General features: G+C 44.6%; 1 protein-coding gene and 1 pseudogene across 11 annotated transcripts in view; one reads left to right on the forward strand and one right to left on the reverse strand.

Annotated features, from left to right (window-relative positions):
* The first annotated feature begins 3,238 nt into the window (after positions 1–3,238).
* Positions 3,239–4,662, forward strand: LOC135540134 (rhodopsin-like; annotated as a pseudogene).
* A 4,970-nt stretch (positions 4,663–9,632) lies between these two features.
* Positions 9,633–27,365, reverse strand: part of LOC135540135 (membrane-associated guanylate kinase, WW and PDZ domain-containing protein 1-like) — a 175,182-nt gene continuing 157,449 nt past the window's right edge. For 8 of the 11 annotated variants that reach the window (XM_064966546.1, XM_064966544.1, XM_064966542.1 and 5 more), the window contains 6 exons: positions 22,617–22,820; positions 16,014–16,107; positions 15,821–15,914; positions 15,268–15,411; positions 14,377–14,515; positions 9,633–11,533 (listed from right to left, as the gene is read on the reverse strand). In XM_064966546.1, the coding sequence (XP_064822618.1) occupies positions 10,320–11,533; positions 14,377–14,515; positions 15,268–15,411; positions 15,821–15,914; positions 16,014–16,107; positions 22,617–22,820 (1,889 nt within the window). In that variant the 3' untranslated portion in view covers positions 9,633–10,319. Of the gene's footprint in view, positions 11,534–13,071; positions 14,516–15,267; positions 15,412–15,820; positions 15,915–16,013; positions 16,108–22,616; positions 22,821–27,365 lie in introns of those variants that run through there. The other 3 variants (XM_064966552.1, XM_064966550.1, XM_064966545.1) reach the window with 2 other exon arrangements.

The following is a 27,365-nucleotide window of genomic DNA, read 5'->3' on the forward strand; positions in this document are numbered from 1 at the left end:
CTCCCACCTCAGCTGTAGATCTCTGCAGTTCATCCAGAGTGATCATGGGCCTCTTGGCTGCAACTCTGATCAGTCTTCTCCTTGTATGAGCTGAAAGTTTAGAGGGACGGCCAGGTCTTGGTAGATTTGCAGTGGTCTGATACTCCTTCCATTTCAATATTATAGCTTGCACAGTACTCCTTGGGATGTTTAAAGCTTGGGAAATTTTTGTTGTATCCAAATCCGGCTTTAAACTTCTTCACAACAGTATCTCGGACCTGCCTGGTGTATTCCTTGTTCTTCATGATGCTCTCTGCGCTTTTAACGGACCTCTGAGACTATCACAGTGCAGGTGCATTTATACGGAGACTTGATTACACACAGGTGGATTGTATTTATCATCATTAGTCATTTAGGTCAACATTGGATCATTCAGAGATCCTCACTGAACTTCTGGAGAGAGTTTGCTGCACTGAAAGTAAAGGGGCTGAATAATTTTGCACCCCCAATTTTTCCGTTTTTTTAATTTGTTAAAAAGTTTGAAATATCCAATAAATGTCGTTCCACTTCATGATTGTGTCCCACTTGTTGTTGATTCTTCACAAAAAAATACAGTTTTATATCTTTATGTTTGAAGCCTGAAATGTGGCAAAAGGTCGCAAAGTTCAAGGGGGCCGAATACTTTCGCAAGGCACTGTATATTAAAGGCCGAAAACCTGTGACACCATATCGCTCACCCAAAGGTCTGCCCATGAAGTTTTATCAACAGCAGAGGGCGCATCATCTCCATCTCGGAGCCGTGTCCCAGGGCTGTGAAATCATGCTGGATAAATAAGGCTTGTGTTGCTCTGCAGACCACAACATCAGCCTTGTCTCCTACCAGGCAGTAAAATAACTACTCCAGATTATATTGATTAGTGTATCTATGGACGCCACTCCTCCTGACAGAGACAGATGGGTCATTCCCTACCAATGGCCTTGAATGAGAAGGGCCACAGTTCAGCCAAACACTCTCCCACATTCTAAGGAACTACAGGGAAAACATTTAGTGTCCTCATCTCATGTGACATATTGTTCAGTGGAGAGAAATATTAAAGTAATTCCATCAGCACAGCGCAAGTCCAGGCAAAATACCGGAATGGTGACGTCATGTGCAAGGCGGATGTGATTTCACATGTTGACCATAAGATGGCACTCTCTAACACCCACTTGAACATAAAGCCAAGAAACACACAGGTTTCTTGGTTTTCATTCTGTATCATTTGGGGTACCAATGCAACCTGAACATTTCTGTCTTGCCATTGAAACACTTTAATATCTAATTGTTATTAAGTGGGCTTATTCTGAGTGGGAAAAGACCATGCCAAATGTAGTATTTTCAAGCATGCCAATTCAATCTTAATTATCTTGAATATAAAGGAATAGTATTTTTATTGACACAATTAGGTCAATTGATTTCCTGTTAATTGTCCAACAAGCTCGCAGAGTCTCATGTCAGAATTAGACATTCATCCATGTTTCTCAAACATCAAATTTCAGTTTTGAAGGTTAAGGTTAGGCATTAACTCTGAAATCTTAAGGTTGGTCATTAATTCCAAATTCTTAAGGTTAAGGGTTAAGGTTTGGGATAGGCTTAAAACCAAAATCTCAAAAACAACTTTCATCCACTGGATTCAAACATGCAATCTTCTGCACCAGAGACAGATGTTTACAGACATCCACCATCCCTGTCCACAACACCCTAGTCCACAACCCCCTAGTCCGCAACACCCCAGTCCGCAACACCCCAGTCCGCAACCCCCCAGTCCACACCCCCTAGTCCACAACCCCCTAGTCCACAACACCCCAGTCCACAACCCCCTAGTCCACAACCCCCTTATTCACAACCCCCTAGTCCACAACACCCCAGTCCACAACACCCTAGTCCACAACCTCCTAGTCCACAACCCCCTAGTCCACAACCCCCCAGTCCACAACCCCCCAGTCCACAACCCCCCAGTCCACAACACCCCAGTCCACAACACCCTAGTCCACAACACCCTAGTCCACAACACCCCAGTCCACAACACCCCAGTCCACAACACCCTAGTCCACAACACCCTAGTCCACAACACCCTAGTCCACAACCCCCTAGTCCACAACACCCTAGTCCACAACACCCCAGTCCACAACACCCTAGACCACAACATCCCAGTCCACAACACCCCAGTCCACAACACACCAGTCCACAACACCCTAGTCCACAACACCCCAGTCCACAACACCCTAGTCCACAAAACCCTAGTCCACAACACCCTAGTCCCCAACACCCTAGTCCACAGCACCCTAGTCCACAACACCCTAGTCCACAACACCCTAGTCCACAACACCCCAGTCCACAACACCCCAGTCCACAATACCCTAGTCCACAATACCCTAGTCCACAACACCCTAGCATAAACGAAACCTTCTTGAAGGTAACAGTGTTCACTGTTGCCCCTAGTTGCCGTTTTCCACATCATCTCCCGACGTCCTCAGACATGGATGTCTAATCCTGATTTGTATCACGGGTGACCTCCCTGTAATTTTCATGCTACAAAGACTGACTGAGCTTTATTCCCTACCAGGAGAAATTAGGTGCATTGTACTGTAATTAAACACAATATTCAAACTCCCTATGGGGATACCTAATTGATGTTGCTAACCCAGAATGTGTGGACAACAGGTGGTATTTCATTTCTCAAAATAAACCATCACAAAATAAATATTTTAGCCAGCATCCTATTATATTACAAACAAATGCTGTTCAACTGTTGACAATAAACATTGACAATAAAAAAAGCACAGTTGTGAAAAAAAAGTGAGTGGGATAAAGCAACATGCAGGCTTCAACTGTGTATTTGTTTGATTAACTCTCAGTATATATTCCAAACCACAGAGTAGAGATTAAGATCCACCCCCCAGCTCCAGATTACGACTTGTCAATTTGGACTAATGATACTAATGATGATTGATAGGTAGCCACTCATAGCCATAATAATATCCCTAATGGCCATAATAATGTGAATAACCCGATGAGTAGCGAGTTCAGAGCACATTTGGATTAATGATGATGGACATTATTACCCAAATATCCTGATGAGTTGCTTGTCTCTGAATAGCAGCATTGGATTATTGATCAATTTATACATTTCTGCTGTCACATCAGTCCTGGCAATCAGGTGAGCTCCTTTATAAGGGTTACTAACATACATACACAGACTGTACACACACAGTAGCCATGGAAGGCACAGAGGGACCCAAATTCTACATCCCCATGTCCAACGCTTACAGGAGTGGTGCGGAGGCCTTCTGAGTACCCTCAGAGTCATATACCTGTATATAGAGAGCTGGGCCAATGCGCTTTCTTTCTGAACGTTCCGAGAGCACCACTTTCTCCTCCATAGCCATTGCTAAGTGATAATTGACGCTTCTGCTTTGTGCTGTTTACTTTTGACAGTTTTCAGAACACAACCATAGAATTAGGAATTAGAATACCAATTTAACTTAATAGGATATCTATGATCACAACACAGTACTGACTTGGATACAAATGATCCCAGTTCTAATCAATAAAATTGTCTTAAATTCGCAGCTCAGTTCTGCTTATTTAGAGTGCATCATTTCGTATGGAATTGAATTGTTACATCATGGTGTCTGTTCTAAAACCTGGCCAAACTCTCAATATATGGTTCGGAGTACCCTCAGTACTAGCTGGCTGATCTCTGAGCCCACGCATGTATACTCGCATACATGTTCTTCCTCATCATCACCTGCCTCACCATCAACTTCCTTATATTCTAAGTCACCATCGAGCACAAGAAGCAGTGGACGGCCCTCAACTAAATCCTGCTCAACCTGAATGTGGCTGATCTCGTCACGATGTTCGGCGGCTTCAGCACCACACTCTACACCTCCATGAATGGCTACTTCGTCTTCGGCCTCACCAGCTACATCATTGAGGGCTTCTGCACTACCCACGGCGGTCCGATCGCCCTCTGGGCTCTGGTGGTGCTGTGTAGCGAAAGGAGGTTGGTTGTCTGCAAAGCCTATTGTAAACTTGCGCTTCAGGGAGAGCCATGCCATATTGATGGTGGCATTCACCTGGGTGATCGCTGCCGCTTGTTCCGTGCCCCCTCTGTTCGGCTGGTGACCTTACATTCCGAAGGGCATGCAATGCTCATGCAGTTTTGACGATTACACTCAGACCTCAGGGATCAATAAAGATTCCTATGTCATCAGCATGTTCTTCTGCCACTTCATCATTCCCCTGGTCATCTCCTTCTGCAATGGCAACCTGTTCTGCTCCATCCAAGATGCTGCTGAAACCACCCAGAGGGCTGAGAGGGAGGTCACCAACATGGTCATCATGATGGTCAACTCCTTCCTGTTGTGCTGGGTGCCCTACTCCAGTATTGCCGTGTACGCCTTCACCCATCAGTGACTCACCTTCGGACCCTTGTTCATGACAGTTCCGGCTTTTTTGTCAAAAACTCAGCGCTGTCCAACTCCCATATCTATATTTTGATGAACAAGCAGTTCTGCCGCTGCATGATCACTACCCTGTCCTGCAGAAACCTCTTGGATGAGGAGGAGGGAGCCTCCACCGCCACCTCCAAGACAGAAGCCTCCTCTGTGTCCTCCAGCTCAGTGTTTTCTGCATAAGATGGCTGCTTCCGTCTCCTCAGGTTATGGAAAAGTTTGACCTGCATAAGACACTTTATACATTCTAGTTAGTTTCAACGTATGTCTGTAGATGCACGTCTCAGTATACAGTAATTTCTGTGTATACTTCACTGCCGTAAACATTTGTTTTATCTGAGAAAAACAAATATTAGTTACAGTACAAGAAGCCAGTTGATACAACTTAACTTTTAAGTCAGAGGAGTAACTCATTTTTTAAAGTTAAAATACTTAGGATTTTTTATAAAGTCTTTACACTATAAGAAATCTTCAGTGCTTCAATTTAAAAAGAATGGTGACCCCAATCACTTGTATCTTATAATGTAAGAGTTGATGTAGCTAACAATTGCAAGTCAGTGGTGTAAGTTATCTTTTCAAGTTGAAACAACAACAATTTACAGTGTACTGAAGTGATCTTACAAGTTGAAAGAGTAGAACTGTTCATTAAAACATTTATAAAAATGGCCTATATTTTACTGAAACACGCACCTGCTGAAATAACAGAAAAATGATAATTTGCTTTCAGAGAACATGTTAACATCTACATTGTTTCTACCTGTTTTTGTTGGAAGTATGTACAGTGCCTTCGGAAAGTATACAGACCCCTTGACTTTTCCAGGTTTTTGATTTTTTTTGCTAATATATTAAAATAAAAAACTGAAATATCACATTTACATACATAAGTATTCAGACCCTTTACTCAGTACTTTGTTGAAGCATCTTTGGCATCGATTACAGCCTCGAGTCTTCTTGGGGAGATTCCCCCATTCTTCTCTGCAGATCCTTTCAAGCTCTGTCAGGTTGGATGGGGAGTGTTGCTGCACAGCTATTTTCAGGTCTAACCAGAGAAGTTTGCTACGGTTCAAGCCCGGACTCTGAATGTGCCACTCAAGGACATTCAGAGACTTCTCATTTAGCCACTCCTGCTTTGTCTTGGCTGTGTGCTGACGGTCGTTCTCCTGTTGGAAGGTGAACCTTCGCCCCAGTCTGAGGTCATGCGAGCTCCGGAGCAGGTTTTCATAAAGAAACTCTCTGTACTTTGCTTGGCATTCAGGCCAAAGTGTACAATCTTGGTTTCATCAGATCAGAGAATCTTGTTACTCATGATCTGAACGTCTTTATGTGCCTTTGGCAAACTCCAAGCGGGCTGTCATGTGCCATTTACTGGGGAGGGGCTTCCACTTGGTCACTCTACCTTAAAGGTCTGATTGGTGGAGTGCTGCAGAGATGGTTGTCCTTCTGGAAGGTTCTCCCATCTCCACAGGGGAACTCTAGAGCTCTGTCAGAGTAACCATTGGGTTCTTGGTCACCTCCCGGACCAAGACCCTTCTCCCCCGATTGCTAAATTTGGCCATGCGTCCAGCTCTAGGAAGAGTCTTGTTGGCCTCAAACTTCTTCCATTTAAGAATGATCAAGGCCATTGTGTTCTTGTGGACCTTCAATTCTGCAGAAATGTTTTGGTACCTTTCTCCAGATATGTGCCTCAACACAATCCTATCTCGGAACTCTACGGACAATTCCTTCAACCTCATGGCTTGGTTTTTGCTCTGACATGCACTGTGGAATTATGGGGCGGCAAGGCAGGGTAGTGGTTAGAGCGTTGGACTAGTAATCCAAAGGTTGCAAGTTCAAATCCCTGAGCTGACAAGGTACAAATCTGTCATTCTGCCCCTGAACAGGCAGTTAACCCACTGTTCCCAGGCTGTCATTGAAAATAAGAATTTGTTCTTAACTGACTTGCCTAGTAAAATAAAAAATAAATGTAGACAGGTGAGTGCCTTTCCAAATCATGTCCAATCAATTGAATTTACCACAGGTGGACTCCAAGTTGTAGAAACATCTCAAGGATGATCAATGGAAACAGGACGCACCCAAGCTCATAGCAAAGGGTCTAAATAAGGTCTTTCTGTTTATTATTATTTATACATTTGCAAAAATGTATAAAAACCTGTTTTTGCTTTGTCATTATGGGGTATTGTGTGTATATTGCTGAGGATTTTTATTTTATTTAATACATTTTAGAATAAGGCTGTAATGTAACAAAATGTGGAAAAAGTTAAGGGGTCTGAATACTTTCTGAAGGCAATGTATCTATATCTTATAGAATAAAAGTATTCTGCATTAAGTCCTGTCTGGTCCTGTATGTATTTTGTCTGGAGAGAGTCATAACAATAATAGTAATAGTAATATTAATATAAAGCATTCTTCATTCAGTCCCGTCTGGTATGTTTTTCTCTGGACAGAGTGGTGGTGAGATTACCACAGGTAAAGGATGAAGGATTTACAGAGATTGATGGAGATTTCAGTAGTTGAGTCAAGACTTTCATCTGAGGTCGCCCTGTAGGCTATCAAGTGCAAAGGTATCAGATCTGAAGAAGAATTTACACATTAAGACATGACAGTAATGTAAAGGTTATGGTGCGCAAGACATTAACCTGATAAGGCAACATGATCCCTTTTACATTTCCCCTTGCCTGCAGACTTACCTGTGCAACATGTTACAAATTACAATTGGCATGAAAATACACACACACACACACACACACACACACACACACACACACACACACACACACACACACACACACACACACACACACACACACACACACACACACACACACACACACACACACACACACACACACACGGATTCTGTCAAATTGAATCTAAACTAAATATAAACCCACACACAGGCCTACAATTGTCCAAAAATCTAGTGCATCACTTTGTCAAAACATATATTACGTGCCGTCTTTCTTGCATGCATGTCTGCTACATACAGAACATGTCTGTCATCTTAGCTCCAGTCAGGTTTGACTCAACAGGATTGAACCGTTCGTGTGTTTCCATGGTGACGGGAGAGAGAGGCTCCAAGGTCACAGAGCCCCTCAACTGGAGCCCAGACTTTGGGCTGCTGCTGTGATATCATTATTACAGATTTCATTTCCATGTCTTCCTCAGCGCACAGACACAGCCATGATGAATTGTCAACTGTCATTGGTTATCCATACTGGGTAGCAGCAGCAATACAAGACACTGGTTCAATATTTGATGAAGACTCAGGGAGCGATAGAGGGAGGGGGGATGAGGAGAGGGGAGTGTATTGCCTCTGGAGACTTGATTGAATTCGTTGTTTCAACCAGGTCTTAGAGCATTTTGTATTACTCTGTATGTAAATCCAAAACTCCATTTAGTAGGAAAAAACATTTATTCAATCCATTTTAGAATAAGGCTGAAACATAACAATGTGGAGAAGGTCAAAGGTACTGAATATTTTCATAAGGCACTTTATGTATTAATTTGTGGAGTAAGGGTGGTCTTGGATTTTTTTTGTCTCTGGTTGCACATGTGACATGCTGGTAAAAATTTGGTATAACTGATTTAAGTTTGCCTGCATCAAAGTCCCTGGCCACTAGGAGCGTTGCTTCTGGGTGAGCATTTTATTCTTTGCTTATGGCCTTACAGAGTTGGTTTAGAGCGGTCTTAGTGCCAGCTTCATTCTGTGGTGGTAAATAGACTGCTATGAATAATATCGATGAGAACTCTCTTGGTAGATAGTGTGGTCTATAGCATATTATAAGGTACTCTACCTCAGGCGAGCAATGCCTATTAGACATTGCGCACCAGCTGTTATTGAGAAATAGACACACGCCCACCCCTCAACTTACCAGAGGTAGTGTCTCTGTTCTATCTGTGCATGTAAAATGCCGCTGGCTCTATATTGTCCCATGTTCGTTCAGCCACGTCTCTGTGAAACATAAGATGTTAAAGTTTTTAATGTCCCATTGGTAGGATCATAATTGCAGGTCATTCATTTTATTTTCCAATGATTGCATGTTACAAGAACGGTTGACAGTAGGAGTTTAGTCGCTCGCCTACGGATCTTCAGAAGGCTGCCCGATCTGCGGCCCCTTTTCCTGCGTCTTTTCTTCATGCAAAAGGTGGGGATCTGGGCCTGTTCCAGTGAAAGCAGGATATCCTTCTCGTCAGACTCGTTAAAAACTTCCTTCCAGTTCCAGGTGAGCAATCGCTGTTTTAATGTCCAGAAGTTCTTTTCAGTCATAAGAGATGGTAGCAACAACATTATGTACACAATACGTTTAAAAAATAAGTTACACAAAAAAACTAACCAAATAGCACAATTTGTTGGGAGAATGTAAAACATTAGCCATATTCTTTGGCACCATCTTTATCATATATGTTATGGCATCTACAGAAAATATTTAAAAAACAACCATCAATGTGGTACTTTCTTTTAGGAGAAAAGTATTCTTAAAAGAAACTGGCATGTTCCTAAAATATATTCTAGTTAAACAGACCCAGACCCATAGTTATTCAAAAGTAAAAGAATAATACTGGAAAGGATTTGCAATTCAGACAATATTTTAAGGCTTATTATCCAAGCACCTTTTCAAATTGTCTGGCTTCATTATGAAACAACGTTATTGATCAGGCCATGACAAGATATTTAATATGGTATGTCTAACAATTTCTTTGTCAATCTGTCCAGCCAGAAGCTGACAGCTGACAGGTTTCTTAGAGGAAAAGCTCTTCTGAGTGGCCTCCACAGGTCACCTGACTGACTGGCCTCTGTCTGCATCTACCATCTGTCGTTCTGTCTTTCTGTGGTCTGGGAAGAAGAGAACATGACCTTGGTGTTCTCATCCACTGGCTCCTGTCATCGTCTTGACTTCAGACACTTTCTTCCTCTCTCATTTGAAGAATAAAGGGAAAAGGACCACACTGGTTTATAAACAGACAGATCAAAGTAAACCATACTTTTACTTTGTTTGAAATATTATACTATATCATTAATCTACCATTCTGCCCTATCTTCAATATTATATCTTATGAATCTCATGAGGTTGTAAGACAGACTCACATCAAAACTTCACATTCCCACACTGATCAATTACAATACAAGAATACCAACATAGGGACACTGAAGATATGTTTAATATATTATTTTTATTTTAACATGATCATCATCACCATCGTAGTTTAACTTTATTTCCCTTCATTCGTTTTGATCCCATCAATGTACACATACTGCAGTCAAAAATATACAAACAAATGCAGGCTTGTGCTATAGTCTGGTCAAATGTCTAAAAAACAGTGGCACTGGGGGAGAGAAAGAAAAAAGACATGCACAGCATCTGTGTGGGTGGCACCAGTCACTGGAACTGTGTGCTGCCTGCCTCCTTGGGCTCAGTGGAAAAATACATACCAGTCATCAGACATATGGCTGGGAAAACGGCCGTCTCATATTAAACAAAAACAAAACAAAAATACGCTCATTAATGGAACTGTTAGGCACATCATTGTTTTTTTGTGGTTTTACATTTTCTGTAAAATTCTGATGAATGTACAATGCTTAACAAAATCACAGAAAAACGACCCCAAAAAAACTAAAAAGAAAAAAATAAGATATTGTACTTCTGCCATTAAAAGTTTGTAGGTTTTGGAATCACTGTCCAGTAGGAACGCAGGAATGTAATATAATCAATAATTTAGGTTCATCCAGGGTCCAGGTATGTTCTGTTGTATGAAGAGTAGAGCTGAGTGGTGAGAGGGAACCATGGTGCCGTGGAGCGGTCAGAGGGGGGGGGACTGGTTGTGTTACAGCCGACGTCCCATCAGATGCTCAGATCTTTGGGGCTGTCTTTGTAAGCCTTCCGCTTGGGCTCCGGAGGCGCTTTGGAAGCACGGCTGATGTCAGACTTGAGTGTGCTGTAAGACTCCTTCAGCCTGGGTGCTGTTGCTCCCTCCTCCTCCAGCTCTATGAAGCTCCTGACAGGTGAGATGTTTCGGCCCAGACTCTGAACTCTGTATCGGGGGTCTGGGGACTCCTCTCTGGGGGCGTAGCGTGCCTCTCTCTCCACCCTCTCAGGCGAGCGGCCCCTCAGCAGTGAGCTGTACCGCTTGTAGGCGCTGTCGGACTCGGGGGTATGGACCCTGGGCATGGTCTCTCCTCTCTGGCCACGGGCAGCAGCAGATAACAGGCCATCTCCTCTGTAGTCACGCTGCAGGGTGGATGCCCTCAGCAGAAGGCTATCCTCCTCAAACAGGCGCTCCTCCCTGGATTCCCTCAGCAGCGTGGCCTCCCTGTTGAGCCGGTCCAGGGATGGAGGCTCCCGCAGCACACTCTCCTCACGATAGGGGCTGGGCACAGGGCCAGGAGGATTCCTCAGCACTGGTGCCATCCCCCCGCTGGGCCTCTCTGGCTCCCGGCCCCTCAGTCTGTATGGGGAGGGCTGCCGGTAGGGGTCTGATGATTGGGTGCGGTGGTAGCGGGTGGGGGAGTGGTGGCGTGAGTGGTAGGGTGACCGGTGACCATAGGGAGAGCGGTGGCCATAGGGTGACCGATTGCGCCGAGGGGACCTGTAGGGAGAGCGCTGGCGGTGGGTGTGGTGCCGGTCAGGAGAGCGGCCTTCCCTCTCTCTGTGCCCTTGGCTTTGTCTACTGTCCAGGGTTTTCTCTGCGCTGCGGGCCCGGCTACGACCCCTATCAGGGGAGCGGTGTCTCCGGTGGCGGTGGCCGCTATTGTTGTTGTGGTGTTGCTGAGTGCCGTGGTTACCCCCACCAGACCTCTTGCTCTTATCACCCTTTCTCTTGGACTGATTGGAGGAGGCCCCTGTCTCCCCAGACGCCCCTCCCTTGCTCTTGCTCTTCTTGTCCGGGGAGCGGTGTCTGTGTTTGGAATGGTGGTGGCCCTTCTTGTCCTTGCTCCGTGATGGTTTGTGAGGGTCTGGTGTGTTGGTGTCCGATGGTGTGTTGTTGTGGGGCAGAGTGCTCACTTCCGAAGCGTTTTGTACCCCTGCGGCTGGGCCGGCACCGTCGATGCTGGGGTCTGGAACAGAACATGACATACAACACAGGGTTCTGGATGAAACACAATGCTCTCACAGACTCCCTGACCAATAACCAGGCATCTAACATTATTAGTAATACTGCCAATTGTAAAGGTGATGTCAGCAAACAAACACGGCTAAATTCTTCATTTGGATGCACAGCCACAGCTGATGGTTAGATATTAGTATTGCTATGTATGAGCCAAAAGCAGCAATGTACTGTGCGAGGACTGGTGGAACAGCCAAAGCCCGGAGACGTTCTCCACAACAACCTGTCCCCAGGCAAGGAGCCTAGGGTGGCGTCTGGCTTTATGGAGCTGAAGGGGGCTCAGCTGATGGTTGGACCAATGGTTTGATTACGATGCTGCGTGGTGTTGATGCTGATTTGGATTGTTTGACATGACTAATTCATGCTCACTCATGCTCTCACTCATGCTCTGCCTTTGATGTTATATCAATATGTAATGCAACTAACAAAACCAAGATGAGTTTCTGAATTGAGTAATGATGTAAATAATGAATGAGCATGTTTGGTTTCAGGAAGAACGTGGTTGCTCATTATTTTCACAGATTGCACTCTATAAAGACTGCTGGGAGTGGGCTCAACACCATGGATAGAGGGTGCATGGAATTGTTTTAGAGACTAATCAAGGAGACTACTGATCCTAATTAAAATGACTGCAGTTCTATTGGTTCTTACCTGACTTTAACCATCTCACCAGATCAGTGAATAAACCACATGGATGGTAATCGAAGTGTCACAAGACAGCTTCTAAAAGTCATAGTAACTCTACTTGATTGATTGGCTGAGAAAATTTCTAGGAGAGAAAAACTTTTACCATTGTCCCACAATCACTATCACCAAAGTAACGTGACATGAATCGAACAAAAGCTTCGGCATGTCAGCAGTGGACACGCCGTTCCCAGAGGTTATATGCAAGATGTGGTATGTATGAATCCATTCCAACTGGTCAACATGACAACAGAGGCGGCGGTATTGGCAATGCATTCTGGGTGAATGGATTCTTATGCATGGAGCAGAGGCACGGCAAGAGAGAGAGACCGGAGAGAGAGAGTGAGAGAGAGAGACTGGAGAGAGAGAAACCGGAGAGAGAGAGAGACCAGAGAGAGAGAGACCGGAGAGAGAGAGAGACCAGAGAGAGAGAGAGAGACCAGAGAGAGAGAGAGACCGGAGAGAGAGTGAGACCGGAGAGAGAGAGAGACTGGAGAGAGAGAGACCAGAGAGAGAGAGAGAGAGATCAGAGAGAGAGAGAGACCAGAGAGAGAGAGAGAGAGACCGGAGAGAGAGAGAGAGAGGACAGCTACAAACCATAGTCTGATTTTGGTAGGAACTAGGATCTCCCAGCTTGTCATTAGATGATCTCATACATGCGGTGAGATGGGGAGCAACCATCGCTGAAGGAAGAAAGAGCCCAGTGAAACAAAAGGAGAGGTAGATCAAACAGAGAGAAGAGAAAGGCAACAGGGTTTAGATCCTACAACAATAGGCAGAAGAAGAATTCTTGTCCAATGGAAAAGGTGTTTATTTGATCATTTAATCATTCGGAGAAAGAGACAGTCCAGAAAAAAACACAACCCTTGAGGAAAAAACAATCAGTTACAGAGAAAGTCCTGGAACCCAGCACACACTCACAGAGATTCACACACACAGAGACCCCAACCCCATAGAGACAGCGAGATGCACACACAACACCGTATGAAGCCGTTTACATTGCAGAAATGAAATGTCAAATGGTGGAAACTAAAAGCACGAAAAATAGTAAAAAATATACAACCTCACAGAGATGTCATATTGGTGCAGGACAAACATAAGATATTCTCAGCTCAAAAAATCACATGAATAGAAATCAAGAATGCATTAAGATGAATTGTGACTATCAATCAACAGATCAATACAATTAAAATGAAATATTCCATAAATATTATGGAAAATCAACAAAAAAATTCAGAAAAAAAACATTTGGATTTACACTGACAACTTCATGCAGCCATATACTTTCTAGATGAATATGTGGGTTGATCATGATCATGGCTCTGTACATGTACAAACATTTCTGTAGAAGTGGAGCTGAATGGAATTGAATTGTCAGGAATGAGTGCAGTCTCAAGAATCACAGCTTCCCAATGACAGTTACAGTAGATGAGAATAAATCTGTGGATTTTTGAATATATCAAACAAAGTATTGTGAATTTCCCAATGAAATGGTAGAAAGTATTAGAATGCTCTAATTTCTCAACTGAAGTCCTAAACTCAGAAGCTTACATTCACCATCAATAAATATGATAAATATGTTGATAACGTCATATCAAAGCTTGGAGATGCAACCAGAGAGCATTTCTCCGTTTATTTTTTTTTCAACCCTAAAAATATCATTCAGCAAGGACTCTGAGAATCAATAAACATATCCACATTTAGAAACACTAAATCTTTAAGATAAGATTTTTATCCCTCTCCTCACAGTTCTTTCATTGTTTTTATTTTATCAATGGGTCCATAGACCCCTTTCATTCTTGGGGAATGCCAGAATGCCCTGCTCCCCAAGCCACGCCCTGCTACCCAAGCCACGCCCCACTCAGTGACACACAGCACAAGGTTAAAAGGTGACAGCAGTTGACCCAGACCCGAAGAGAGCACCCAGAGTAGAACCAGACGCACCCAGTAGACAGTGGCAGTCAGTGGAAGGTCCCGAGCCAGGAGCGCAGGACAGGACAGAGCAGGACAGGAGACAGGGTTCCTCTCGCACCCCAACCTGTCCCTCTCCCCATTGTGCTCAGGGGGTGAAGACGGGGGAAAAGGGAATGTTTTCGTAGATTGACCCACCATATTCAGGCACTGAGCCGTCACCCCTCTTGAGGACCAGGTGGGCATGACGGCCACCATCTTTTATCAGTTCAATGGCGCGGGCATGCTTCATGCCCTTGGTGCTCTCACCGTTGATCTCCAGGATCTCATCTCCCACCTGAGGAAGAGAGGAGAGAGGCAGAGAGGAGAGGGGGAGACATTGGAGGAGGGGGAGGTGGAGACATTGTAGTAGAAGATATTGGGTAAGACACCGAAGGGGGGAGTGTGTCAGGGACGAAGAGGGAGAAGGGAAGATAAAGGAAAGAGGGTGAGGCAGAGAGACATTGGGTGAGGATAGGTAGAAAAGGGACAATGAGGAGAAGAGAGGGCAGAGGGGATGCAGAGGGGAGGGAAAAAGCAGGACAAAGGGGACAGAAGGGAACATAAGAGGTGCCAGAGAGGGAAGGTTAGATTATAGTTAAAACTGCTCTGACTGCTGTAAAGGAAACATTTCTATAAATCCACAATGTTACAAGAGAGGAAGAGGTTTTTCTCTGAGCCTTAAGTTATCTGTCAGTGTTCTCTCTGTTGAGGGAATTCCACTTCACATATTCACAAATAATATAGGATAATCAATTAACCCTTTCATTCTGTCTAAAGGACCCAGGGGAATGAGACGCTCTTAAGCTTTTAGACAATTCATCAAATTAAAAGGTTAAATGACAGCTTGACAACTACAAGAGAGCACATAGGACATCATATTTACATAATACAGACTTTAAAGAATAACAATTCATGCTTGTGGGGCATTGCATACATAACAGCACTGTACATTTTGTATTATGCATTCAGCATAACATATAACCACATCAATGAGTAGATGAATCAACTTCAAATTTCAAAACGCTCCTATATGGGGCTGATACATACACTCATGTTGCCGTTGCGTATGGCCGCTCCGTCCTCGGCTAGCCTCAGCACATACAGGTCCATGTTGTACTCGTGACCTCCTCGCAGGCTGAACCCAAAACCTTTGTTCTCCCTCTCCAAGTCCACTGAGTAGAACGTAGTATCCTGAGAGAAACGCACACACACGCAAACACACACATGACAAGGTCAGACTGGTGATTCACCGGTGGTTGGACTTGATAATGTTTGTGCCTGGGGACGGCTCGTATTTCAGTGTGGGGATGAATGCCACCTTGATGACAGTTGCAACTATTAGATTGGAGCTCCAGAGTGGTGGTGAGTGAGATGAATCATAGATGGTTTGGACTCTGGGGGCGGTTTGAGGTGGGCTGAGAGGGCACGCAGAGCCACAGACACCGACTAACACCCACCCTGCTCTGTACAGGATCTTATCAACATGGTATCAGAATAAAGCATCTCCCTAGTGTGACAACCACTTAAAGGGAACACATTGCTGTAGGCTGTGTATTGGGCTGCATGGGGCAGTCCTTGTTGGTGTTGGACAAGTCCTTACCTGGGCTGGAGGTTGTGTTGTTGGGGCGGGGGGAGGAGGGGCCTGAGGGGATTTGAACTCAAAAGAGGACTCCTGTTTTGGTTTGGTGTTGTTTCTGGAATGAGAAAGATGTCAAAATATAGGTTAAAAATCACTGCTCATAGATACATGTTCTTAGTCAATTAGGTACTCCAAATCTCAGAATCCCTCTCACTTGGGTTCAGGTGCAGCCTGTTGCTGGGGCGTGTGAGTGGTTGTTATAGTGGCGATCTTCTCAGCGTTGGTCAGTAGTGATGCATTAGAGGAGTCTAATAGGAGAGAAAGAGAGAGCGGGGGAGTCAGGAGACTGGAGACTGAAGCATGCAGAAGACAAAGGGAGAAAAACAAGAGCAGTTTCACAAAACCTTTCGTAAGCCGTTATTACACTGGTAAGATATAATTTACTCAAACAGGGACATATGGAAGCCTGGACCGGATGGAGTGGTACACTCATGACTCTCATCTAATCACAGCACTCTATCTCAATGTGACATCATTTGTGTGATTAATTACCTATGGTTGAATGTAACCCTTAAATAAACACGTAACAACTAACATCTCCCCACTCCAAACCACCCCCTCATTTCTCTCCAACAACCCTCCGTAGCCTGATCCTAGCCCCTGCTATCAGCCCAGCTACCACCCTTAGCCTGATCCTAGCCCCTGCTCTCAGCCCAGCTACCACCCTTAGCCTGATCCTAGCCCCTGCTCTCAGCCCAACTACCACCCCCTAGCCCCACCCCTAGCCTGATCCTACCCCCTGCTATCAGCCCAACTACCACCCTAGCCTGATCCTACAAGCCCAACTACCACCCTAGCCTGATCCTAGCCCCTGCTATCAGCCCAACTACCACCCCTAGCCTGATCCTAGCCCCTGCTATCAGCCCAACTACCACCCCTAGCCTGATCCTCCCCCTGCTATCAGCCCAACTACCACCCCTAGCCTGATCCTAGCCCCTGCTCTCAGCCTACCACCCCTGCTATCCTACCACCCCTAGCCCCTGCCCCTGCTATCAGCCCAACTACCACCCCTAGCCTGATCCTACCCCCTGCTATCAGCCCAACTACCACCCCTAGCCTGATCCTAGCCCCTGCTATCAGCCCAACTACCACCCCTAGCCTGATCCTACCCCCCAACTACCACCCCTAGCTATCCTAGCCCCTGCTATCAGCACCCACCCCTAGCCTGATCCTACCCCCTGCTATCAGCCCAGCTACCACCCTTAGCCTGATCCTACCCCCTGCTATCAGCCCAACTACCACCCCTAGCCTGATCCTAGCCCCTGCTCTCAGCCCAACTACCACCCCTAGCCTGATCCTACCCCCTGCTATCAGCCCAACTACCACCCCTAGCCTGATCCTAGCCCCTGCTATCAGCCCAACTACCACCCCTAGCCTGATCCTAGCCCCTGCTATCAGCCTAACTACCACCCCTAGCCTGATCCTAGCCCCTGCTATCAGCCCAACTACCACCCAAAGCCTGATCCTACCCCCTGCTATCAGCCCAACTACCACCCCTAGCCTGATCCTACCCGCTGCTCTTTATTCCAGTCACAACCGCACAAACTGTGCTCAATTCCTCTCTCATCTATCCATCATTCCCCCACTAGTCCCCTTGGATTCCATTGGCTTAACTCTCCATTCAGACCACAGCCCCTGAGACGCTGGGCCGGCCAATCAAGGTGGAGGCCGAGCCGAGGGGTTTAATTCCACTCTGCTGGGTAGTCATTGCTGGGGAGACCCGGGGTTTGATGAGTCGTCTCTCTGCCCATGAATCCCAATGTCTTAAAATAGACCTCTCTCCACACCAGTGTCAACTGCCTGCAGCCCAGGCTCCATCCTTCTCTTTTCCTCCCTCAATTTCTGCTTCGCTCATCCCATCCTTCTTCTCTCCCACTGTCTTCTTTCCAATATTCTATCCCTTCTTCCCTCCCAGTTTTTCCACTTAAGTGCAGTTTGCAACCTTTTCTTTTTTTTGCCCCTCTGTAAACATTCAGGACTCAGGACGCAGAAGGCACTGAACTGTATCACTGATCAGTCTCTCCCACTGTGAGAATGGAAGGGGAAAAGGACAATTTTATCGAAGAAGTCATGGGAGGAAGAATTCAGCCCTGCCTGCCTACCCAGGGGGCTGAGTAAGGGTCACACCATCTCTCCCTTGTTGCTTTTACACTATATCACAATGCAGACTATATTAGGTGAGAGAGAAAGGCAGAAAGAGAGAGAAAGGGGGTGAGAGAGAGGAAGGGGAGAGAGAGGAAGGGGAGAGAGAGGGAGAGTGAGAGGAAGTGGGAGAGAGAGAGAGGCAGAGAGAGAGAGAGAGAGAGAGAGAGAGAGATAGGCCAGGAGTGAGGGAGAGAAAGGGGAGAGAGAGGCAGAGAGAGAGCAAGGCAGAGAGTGAGAGAAAGTGGAGAGAGAGGCAAAGATAGGCCAGGAGTGAGAGAGAGAAAGGGGAGAGAGGCAGAGAGAGAAAAAGGCAGAGAGAGAACGAGGAAGGGGGGCAAGAGAGGAAGAGGGGAGAGAGGCAGATAAAAAGAGAGAGGAAGGGGGAGAAATTGAGAGAGAAAGTGAAGAAGGGGGAGAAAGAAAGGGGGAAGAGAGAGAAAGGTGGACGAGAGAGGAAGGAGAAAGAGAGTGAGAGAGAGAGGAAGGAAGGAAGGGAGGGAGGGAGAGGGAGAGAGAGAGAGAAGGGAAAGAGAGAGAGGAAGGTGGATGAGAGAGGAAGGAGAAAGAGAGCAAGGAAGGGGAGGGAGACAGAGAGAGAGCGAAAGAAGGGGAAGAGAGAGAGCAAGGGGGAGAGTGAGGCAGAGACCGAAAGAGAGAGGAAGGAGAGCGTACGAGAGAAAGCAAGAGAAGAAGGAAGGGGTGGGAGAGAGAGGAATGGGGCAGAGAGAGGGAGGGGAAGAGAGAGAGGGGAGATATAGAGGGGGGAAGCGAGAGAGGAAGGGGAGAGCGAGACAGAGAGAGAGGAAGGGGAGAGAGGTAAAGAGAGCGAGAGAGAGTGAGAGAAAGGAGGGAGGGAGTGCGCGAGAGAGTGAGAGAAAGGAGGGAGGGAGGGCGCAAGAGAGTGAGAGAAAGGAGGGAGGGAGGGCGCAAGAGAGTGAGAGAAAGGGGGAGAGTGAGACAGAGAAAGGGGAGGGAGAGTGAAAGGGGGGAGAGAGAGAAAGAAAGAAAGGGGAGAGAGAAAGGGGGAAGAGGGAGAAAGGGGAGAGAGATATGAAGGGAGGAGAGAGTGAGGAAGGGGAGGAAAGAGAGGAAGGGGGAGAGAGAGTGGAAGGGGGAGAGAGACAGGAAGGGGGAGAGAGACAGGAAGGGGGAGAGAGACAGGAAGGGGGAGAGAGAGGGGGAGTGGGGGCGAGAGAAAGGGGGGAGAGTGAGAGGAAGGAGAGAGAGTCAGAGAGAGTGCAAGAGAGAGAGAGGGGAAGGGGGAGGGCGAGAGAGAGCAAGAGTGAAAGTGAAAGGAGAGAGAGAGAGCGCTGAGTCTCCCTGCAGTTATTTTGGAATCAGCCTCCTTACTAAATCTCCTTCCCTAACAGCCCTGTGTTTAACAGCAGGATTCTGAATAAATCTACCTATCTCACTAATATAGGGATCTAACACACACACACAACCTCTCAGCCCAAAATACAGACATACAAACTCTCCCTCTCCCTCACAAACCCAAACTATGCTTTAAAAAAACCTCTGTTTTCTTGGCAGAACAATTTTGCCTCAGTGTAATCATCTATGGCTCTACAGAAAAAGGCTTTCATCCATAAAAACAGCCTAAAAAACATGAACAAATAGTTCCAATTTCTCCAACATGCAGGTTGACAAAGACTCGTGGTTACACGGACGTTCCCCCTGATTCTCCCTCACTTAATGAAACAGCAGTCCAGGGTGATGTGTTAGTGCAGTGTAGCGAGAGCTTTTAGCCCTAACACACAGACAAACATACACACATTGTGACAGCCTCTGACACTTGAATTACTCTTGCATGTTTCAGATGTATGTGAAAGGCACGACTGAACTAGAAAGTTCCCTCACATCCCAGAGAAGCAGCCCTGTCAACATTGTGGGGGTGTTCAAACTGACTAGAGCACTTGAAATGTAAAAACAGTGTGATGGTGATAGGCTTTCCTTTAGCAAAAGGACTGAGGGTAGAAAACATTAGGAACACCTGTTCTTTCCATGACAGACTGACCAGGTGAATCCAGGTTGAAAGCTATGATCCCTTATTGATGTCACTTGTTAAATCCACTTCAATCAGTGTGTAGATTAAGTTTAAAGGTTTTTTAAGCCTTGAGACAATTGAGGCTGTGTACGTGTACCATTCAGATGGTTAATTGGCAAGACAAAAGATTTAAGTGCCTTTGAAATGAGGTATGGTAGTAGGTACCAGGTGCATCGGTTTGAGTTTGTCAAGAACTGCAACACTGCTGGGTTTTTCACGCTCAACAGTTTCCTGTGTGTATCAAGAATGGTCCACCACCCAAAGGACATCCAACCAAATTGACAACTGACGGAAGCATTAGAATCAACATCAGCCAGCATCCCTGTGGAACGGTTTCGACACCTTGTAGATTCCATGCCCCAAATAATGAATTCAGGGCAAAAGGGTGTTCCTAATGTTTTGTTCATTCAGTGTATATACAGTACCAGTAAAAGGTTTGGACACACCAACTCATTCCAGTATTTTGCTTTATTTTTACTATTTTCTACATAGAATAATACTGAAGACATCAAAACTATGAAATAACACATACCGAATCATGTAGTAACCAAAAAAGTGTTAAAATCAAAATGTATTTTCGATGTTTCAAAGTAGCCACCCTCTGCCTTGATGACAGCTTTGCACACTCTTGGCATTCTCTTAACCAGCTTCACCTGGAATGCTTTTCCAACAGTCTTCAAGGAGTTCCCATATATGCTGAGCACTTGTTGGCTGCTTTTCCTCCACTATGCGGTCCAACTCATCCCAAACCATCTCAATTGGGTTGAGGATGGGTGATTTGGAGGCCAGGTCATTGGTCATCGAATGCAGCACTCCATCACTCTCCTTCTTGGTCAAGTAGCCCTTACACAGCCTGTAGGTGTGTTGGGTCATTGTCCTGTTGAAAAACAAATGATAGTCCTACTAAGTGTAAACCAGATGGGATGGCGTATCGCTGCAGAATGCTGTGGTAGCCAGGCTTGTTAAGTGTGCCTTGAATTCTAAATAAATCACAGACCCCCACACCTCTTCCTCCATGCTTCACGTTGGGAACCACACATGTGGAGATTATCCATTCACCAACTCTGCATTGGTTGGAACCAAAAATCTCAAATTTGGACTCATCAGGCCAAAGGACAGATTTCCACCGGTCTAATGTCCATTGATCGTGTTTCTTGGCCCAAGCAAGTCTCTTCTTCTTTTTATTGGTGTCCTTTAGTAATGGTTTCTTTGCAGCAATTCGACCATGAAGGCCTGATTCAAGCAATCTCATCTGAACATTTGATGTTGAGATGTGTCTGTTACTTGACCTCTGTGAAGCATTTATTTGGGCTGCAATCTGAGGTGCAGTTAACACTAAGGAACGTATCCTCTGCAGCAGAGGTAACTCTGGGTCTTCCTTTCCTGTGGCGGTCCTCATGAGAGCCAGTTTCATCATATCGCTTGATGGTTTTTGCTACTGCACTTGAAGAAACTTCCGGATTGACTGACCATGTCAGAAAGTAATGATGGACTGTCGTTTCTCTTTGCTTATTTGAGGTGTTCTTGCTGTAATATGGACTTGGTATTTTACCAAATAGGACTATCCCTACCTTGTACCACCCCTACAACTGATTGGCTCAAACACATTAAAAAGGAAAGAAATTCCACAAATTAATTTCTAACAAAGCACACCTGTTAATTGAAATGCATTCCAGGTGACTACCCCATGACACTAGTTGAGAGAATGCCAAGAGTGTTTAAAGCTGTCATGAAGACAAAGGGTGGCTTCTTTGAAAAACCTCAAATATAAAATATATTTAGATTTGTTTAACACTTTTTTTTGGTTACTACATTAGATAGCCTAGTGGTTAGAGCATTGGGCCAGTAACCAAAAGGTTACTGGATCAAATCCCCGAGCTGACAATTGAAAATAGGAAAATAGCAAGGCAGTTAACCCACAGTTCCCCGGGCGCCGAAGCCGTGGATGTCGATTAAGGCAGCCACCTGCACCACTCTGATTCAGAGGGTTTGGGTTAAATGCGGAAGACACAATTCAGTTGAATGCATTCCGTTGTACAACTGACCAGGTATCCCCCTTTCCCTTTCTATACGTGTTATTTCAAAGTTTTGATGTCTTCACTATTATTATATTATGTAGAAAATAGTAAAGAAATAAAGAAAAAACCTTAAATGAGTAGGTGTGTCCAAACTTTTGACTGGTACTGTATATTCCAATACAATTCATGTTTACATAACTGATGTAATGCACAAATAATTCCTGACACAGGTTGATCCTAGCGGCTGAGATAGTCTTCGGTCTAGATCAGGTCAACCCTGTTCCTGGAGAGCTACCCTCCTGTAGGTCTTAACTCCAACCCTGTTCCTGGAGAGATCCCCTCCTGTAGGTTTTCACTCCAACCCCAGTTATATCTAACCTGATTAATATTATAAACCAGCTAATTATTAGAATCAGGTTTGCTAGATTGGGGTTGGAGCAAAAAACCTAAGGAGAGAAGCTCTCCAGGAAAGGGGTTGTGCAGCCCTGGTCTAGATGGTATATATGAGTGGAACATTAGATATGGGAGACATAAGAGGTCCTCTCACCGTCTCCGGGAATGATCCTTAGCGTGACGGTGTTCCCGGCCTCCTTGATCAGGTTGACGATGTCCGAGTGGGACTTGTTGGTGATGGAGCAGCCGTTGACGGCCAGGATACGGTCTCCCACCTTCAGCTTCCCACAGCGGTCCGCAGGGCTCCCCTCGATAATACGCCCTATTTTGTGGGGCATGGCCACACATGCATTTCCAGCTTTTTGCGTTTGTGTGATTCAGAAAGTGTGTGATGTGACATTTTTGGTGGTAAGGGGTGTCGTTTAAAGAGATAGAGAGGTGAAAAGGGGCAGAGGAAGAAGAGGAAGAGAAGAGAGAGAAAGGAAGGAAGGCAGAAGGTTAAGGGTTTATTCACCAAACCCACCAAGCCAAGTGCCAACAGAGTGTGCCCGGAAATCTGCTATGAGAAATGGAAAGCGTTTGCCAAGTGAGAGAGAATGTTAAAAGAAAAATGACTTTACATACTCTAGATGTAGTGCATTCAAATGAATTAGGAATCCACACTAAATACTCAATGTGTCACTGACTATCTACCTGTGGCAACATCCTGTAGCAACTTCTTATATTTGAATTTATGAATCTCTCCTAACATCCTTGTACTGCTGAAACCTAATAATGAGGAAACTCTGTCAACGTTTAGCACTGATAAGACATACACCTGCAGCCTAGATTACAAATGTACAGACAACACAGCCAAATTCTCTGCTAGTGCAGACAGGTCCTCCCTCTCCTACTGACAATCCTCAGCACCACAAAGGCTTCTACCCTACTAGAGACTGCCCCTCAATAAGTGCAGTCCCCGACTAATAAAAATCTTAGTCAACCAAAAGTCGTCTGTTCTTTCAAACAATCGATTGGACTCAATTTTAAAACTTGAATTTTTCCATAAATAGACACACCCTATGTGTTTTAATAAAATCAACTATATACTAGTCTGATTCTGTTTGATGAAATAAGACACAAATGACACAAGAGAGCCAGAGATCAAGATACCCAGAAGAGACGGACCTTAACCTGCCCATCCTCCTCCCGCGCTTCACCTGTTGCGTTTGTATTTCTGTTCAGTGTATATTAACGTCTTCAAATATCAAAATCATTGTCTTGTGGTTAATCAAAATTCTATCCAAATCTACATGAAAACGATACAAACCTAAAAAATAACTTCTACTGCCAATTATGTAAAAATAGCCTAAATAAAGCCAACAAAGAAAAACACCAGCCTGGAGGTAGAAAATATCCTGATTAAAATAAATATCCTATGAATCACATTGGCTACCCATGGCCTGTCTGCAATGAACTTGAAACATTGTATCAACTAACTTGGGTCCAGCCCCAAGCTTATGCTAGCAAACTTGCAACATTGTATAAAATATTCTGTGCCCTCAGAGTTTCCCATGCCAGTGAGCTCGGGACAGAAACAGCTGGAGGCTATTTTGGGTAAGGGATAAGAGCTCATCAGATAAACGTTTCCACTGGATCAGACATTTAGCATCACGATGAGTGGTTATCGAAAGGGAGAGTGATGGATTTTTTTTAAATACATTGAGGAACTATTGTCATTTTCAATGGATGCAAAAACAGACTTTGTTTGCTTGTTGTTTGAGGTGAAGAAAACATTACTTTGAGAAGCTCCACAGCTCTTTAGTGGTGGTGCGTTACGCCAATCAGAAATACTACCAGATCCCCAAATGGGCACATTTATAGGCCAGGTAGCCGATAGGCCTACTTCTATGCGTGTCCTTTGTCAACATTAACAGAAGCGCTCAAAAAAAAACTATGAAATGGAATAAACCAAAACTTGTTTCTCACAAGTATAGCATAGGTTGTGCGCTCTGCAAACAATGTGTCCACTCCTACAATGAGAACAGTAAAAGACTGGAATAAAAATATATTGAATTGATTAACAGAAATGACCATAACCAAATAAACGTTGTAGATAAGTAATGACAGGTATTAATGGTAAAAGTAGGCTACTGCTGGTGATATACCATATGTAATGGGGAATTGATAGACACTAACAATCAAGGCAAACAATCCACACACTTAAGTTTTGAAACAATGAATGTGCACAAATTTGCAGGAAAGCACGCATTGGAGAGGGATTTGCATTGTGAATTTTTGCCACACCACTTCTTGGACTGTGTCATCCACGCAGTCGCCGAATGGATTAGTCTCAGTCCCCTCAATGAATTAGTTCACTGAGATGGGCACAAATCAGACAGGTGTTTCGTGTGCCACAATTTTTTTTAATATATTTGCTACTGCTCGACAAAAAAAAGGTTGGTCGACAAACAGCCTAACAATCGACCAGTCAACTAATTGGGGTCAGCCCTAATCTCAATTACTACAGTGAACTATTGCACATATCATTCCCTCTCTCTCTATTCCACTTCTTGATTTAACTACAAACAATAATCAAATCTAATTTTATGTCACATGCGCCGAATACAACAGGTGTAGACCTTACAGTGAAATGCTGTATAGTTAAGAAAATATTTACTAAATAAACAAAAGTTTTAAGAAATGTAATCAAAAAGTAACACAATAAAATACAATACATAAAAATAACGAGGCTATATACAGAGAGTACCGGTACCGTCTCTGACCACTCCTGTCTCAGCCTCCAGTATTTATGCTGCAGTAGTTTATGTGTCGGCGGGCTAGGATCCGTCTGTTATATTTCTCCTGTCTTATCCGGTGTCCGGTGTGAATTTTAGTATGCTCTCTCTAATTCTCTCTCACTTTCTCTCTTTCTTTCTTTCTCTCTCTCGGAGGACCTGAGCACTAGGACCATGCCTCAGGACTACCTGGCCTGATGACTCCTTGCTGTCCCCAGTCCACCTGGTCGAGCTGCTGCTCCAGTTTCAGGAAACCTGACCTGTTCACCGGACGTGCTACCTGTCCCAGACCTGCTGTTTTCAATTCTCTAGAGACAGCAGGAGTGGTAGAGATACTCTGAATGATTGGCTATGAAAAGCCAACTGACATTTACTCCTGACGTGCTGACCTGTTGCACCCTCGACAATCACTGTGATTATTATTATTTGACCCTGCTGGTCATCTATGAAAATTTGAACATCTTGGCCATGTTCTGTTATAATCTCCACCCGGCACAGCCAGAAGAGGACTGGCCACCCCTCATAGCCTGGTTCCTCGCTAGGTTTCTTCCTAGGTTCTGGCCTTTCTAGGGAGTTTTTCCTAGCCACCATGCCTCTACACCTGCATTGTTTGCTGTTTGGGGTTTTAGTCTGGGTTTCTGTACAGCAATTTGTGACATCAGCTGATATAAGAAGGGCTTTATAAATTTGATTGAAATTTGAGAACAGTCTATGACTAGGGTGAGTGGAGTCTTTGACAATGTTTTGGGCCTTCCTCTGACACCGCCTGGTGTGGCCTGGAACTTGGCCCCGGTGATCAGTCTGTCTCTTTCCTCTGCGGTCAGTCACTCCAGTCTAGAAGAGCTCTGTGGAGCTCAACTCATTGAGTTCTGTACTAACTAGAAGCTTTGATGGTTTCACAGCAGAAGGATGTGTTTGTCTAATACACAGAGAGGGAGGATGGATGGGTCTCTGTGTCAGAGTAACTGGGATCCATGCAGATCAAAGGTAATTTCTCTACACTATTGATCAACAACCAATGTGTTTCACTTTGATATGATTAACAAATTGGCACAAACTTTCCAACATTTGTGTATAGTACATGAAGCTGTGCTTTACTAGATGGTTGGACGCCCATAAGCAGTGTAAGCCTGATCAGCACCCCTGTGCCCAGAGAGACTCCCAGAGCTGTGGTCAGGCAGGGAGAGTGGCAGCAATTGTAGGCAGACAGGGCATGCAGAGGGGCAAAAAGAGCTGTAGGATAGTGGGAGAGGATCTATCCATCTACAAATATTACAATCATCTTCCTCCTTAATAACTCATCCAAGTCAACCCCATTTTCATGATTTCTGGTAGATCATAAAAATAAAACAGGAAATATTGTTAACAATATATCCTCTATAGAGGATAACCTGCTGATTACAACCACCTAGATGGTCGTCTAACGAGTGATGTAAACAATATTTACAGTTTCTATTTTTTTGGAGTTACAACAATTTACCTATAAGCAATATGAGTGATTAATTGCAACTTAATTATTTCAACTTATTTCAGACCACGACAGTATGTGTTACTACTTTGCTCTCATTTCCTGTATGTGGACAGTATGTGTTACTACTTTGCTCTCATTTCCTGTATGTGGACAGTATGTGTTACTACATTGCTCTGATTTCCTGTATGTGGACAGTATGTGTTACTACATTGCTCTGATTTCCTGTAACACATACTACCCACATACAGGAAATCAGTGCAATGTAGTAACACATACTGTCAACATATAGGAAATCAGAGCAATGTAGTAACACATACTGTCCACATATAGGAAATGAGAGCAATGTAGTAACACATACTGTCCACATAGTATATACATACTGTCAAGCCATAGTATTGATTTTATTCTATTCATTGTTATTTCAGACCACATCTGAATTATACAACATGCTTTCACTTGTGATCAATTATGAAAGGCAGTATAAATATTACAGCTCTTTGGGCTGGGTCACAGTGTCTCTGCTTGACAGAATGAAAGAAAATAGAAGAGGATTACCACTCACTACAAAATAAAATAATGAGGATGAAAGCTATTCACCAAGTAAGTGCCAGAAATATGCACTATTCAGAAACTCATTTGCATAGAAGGGACAGTA

The sequence above is a fragment of the Oncorhynchus masou genome, chromosome 5, assembly GCF_036934945.1.
Source record: "Oncorhynchus masou masou isolate Uvic2021 chromosome 5, UVic_Omas_1.1, whole genome shotgun sequence".
Classification (NCBI taxonomy): Eukaryota; Metazoa; Chordata; class Actinopteri; order Salmoniformes; family Salmonidae; genus Oncorhynchus; species Oncorhynchus masou.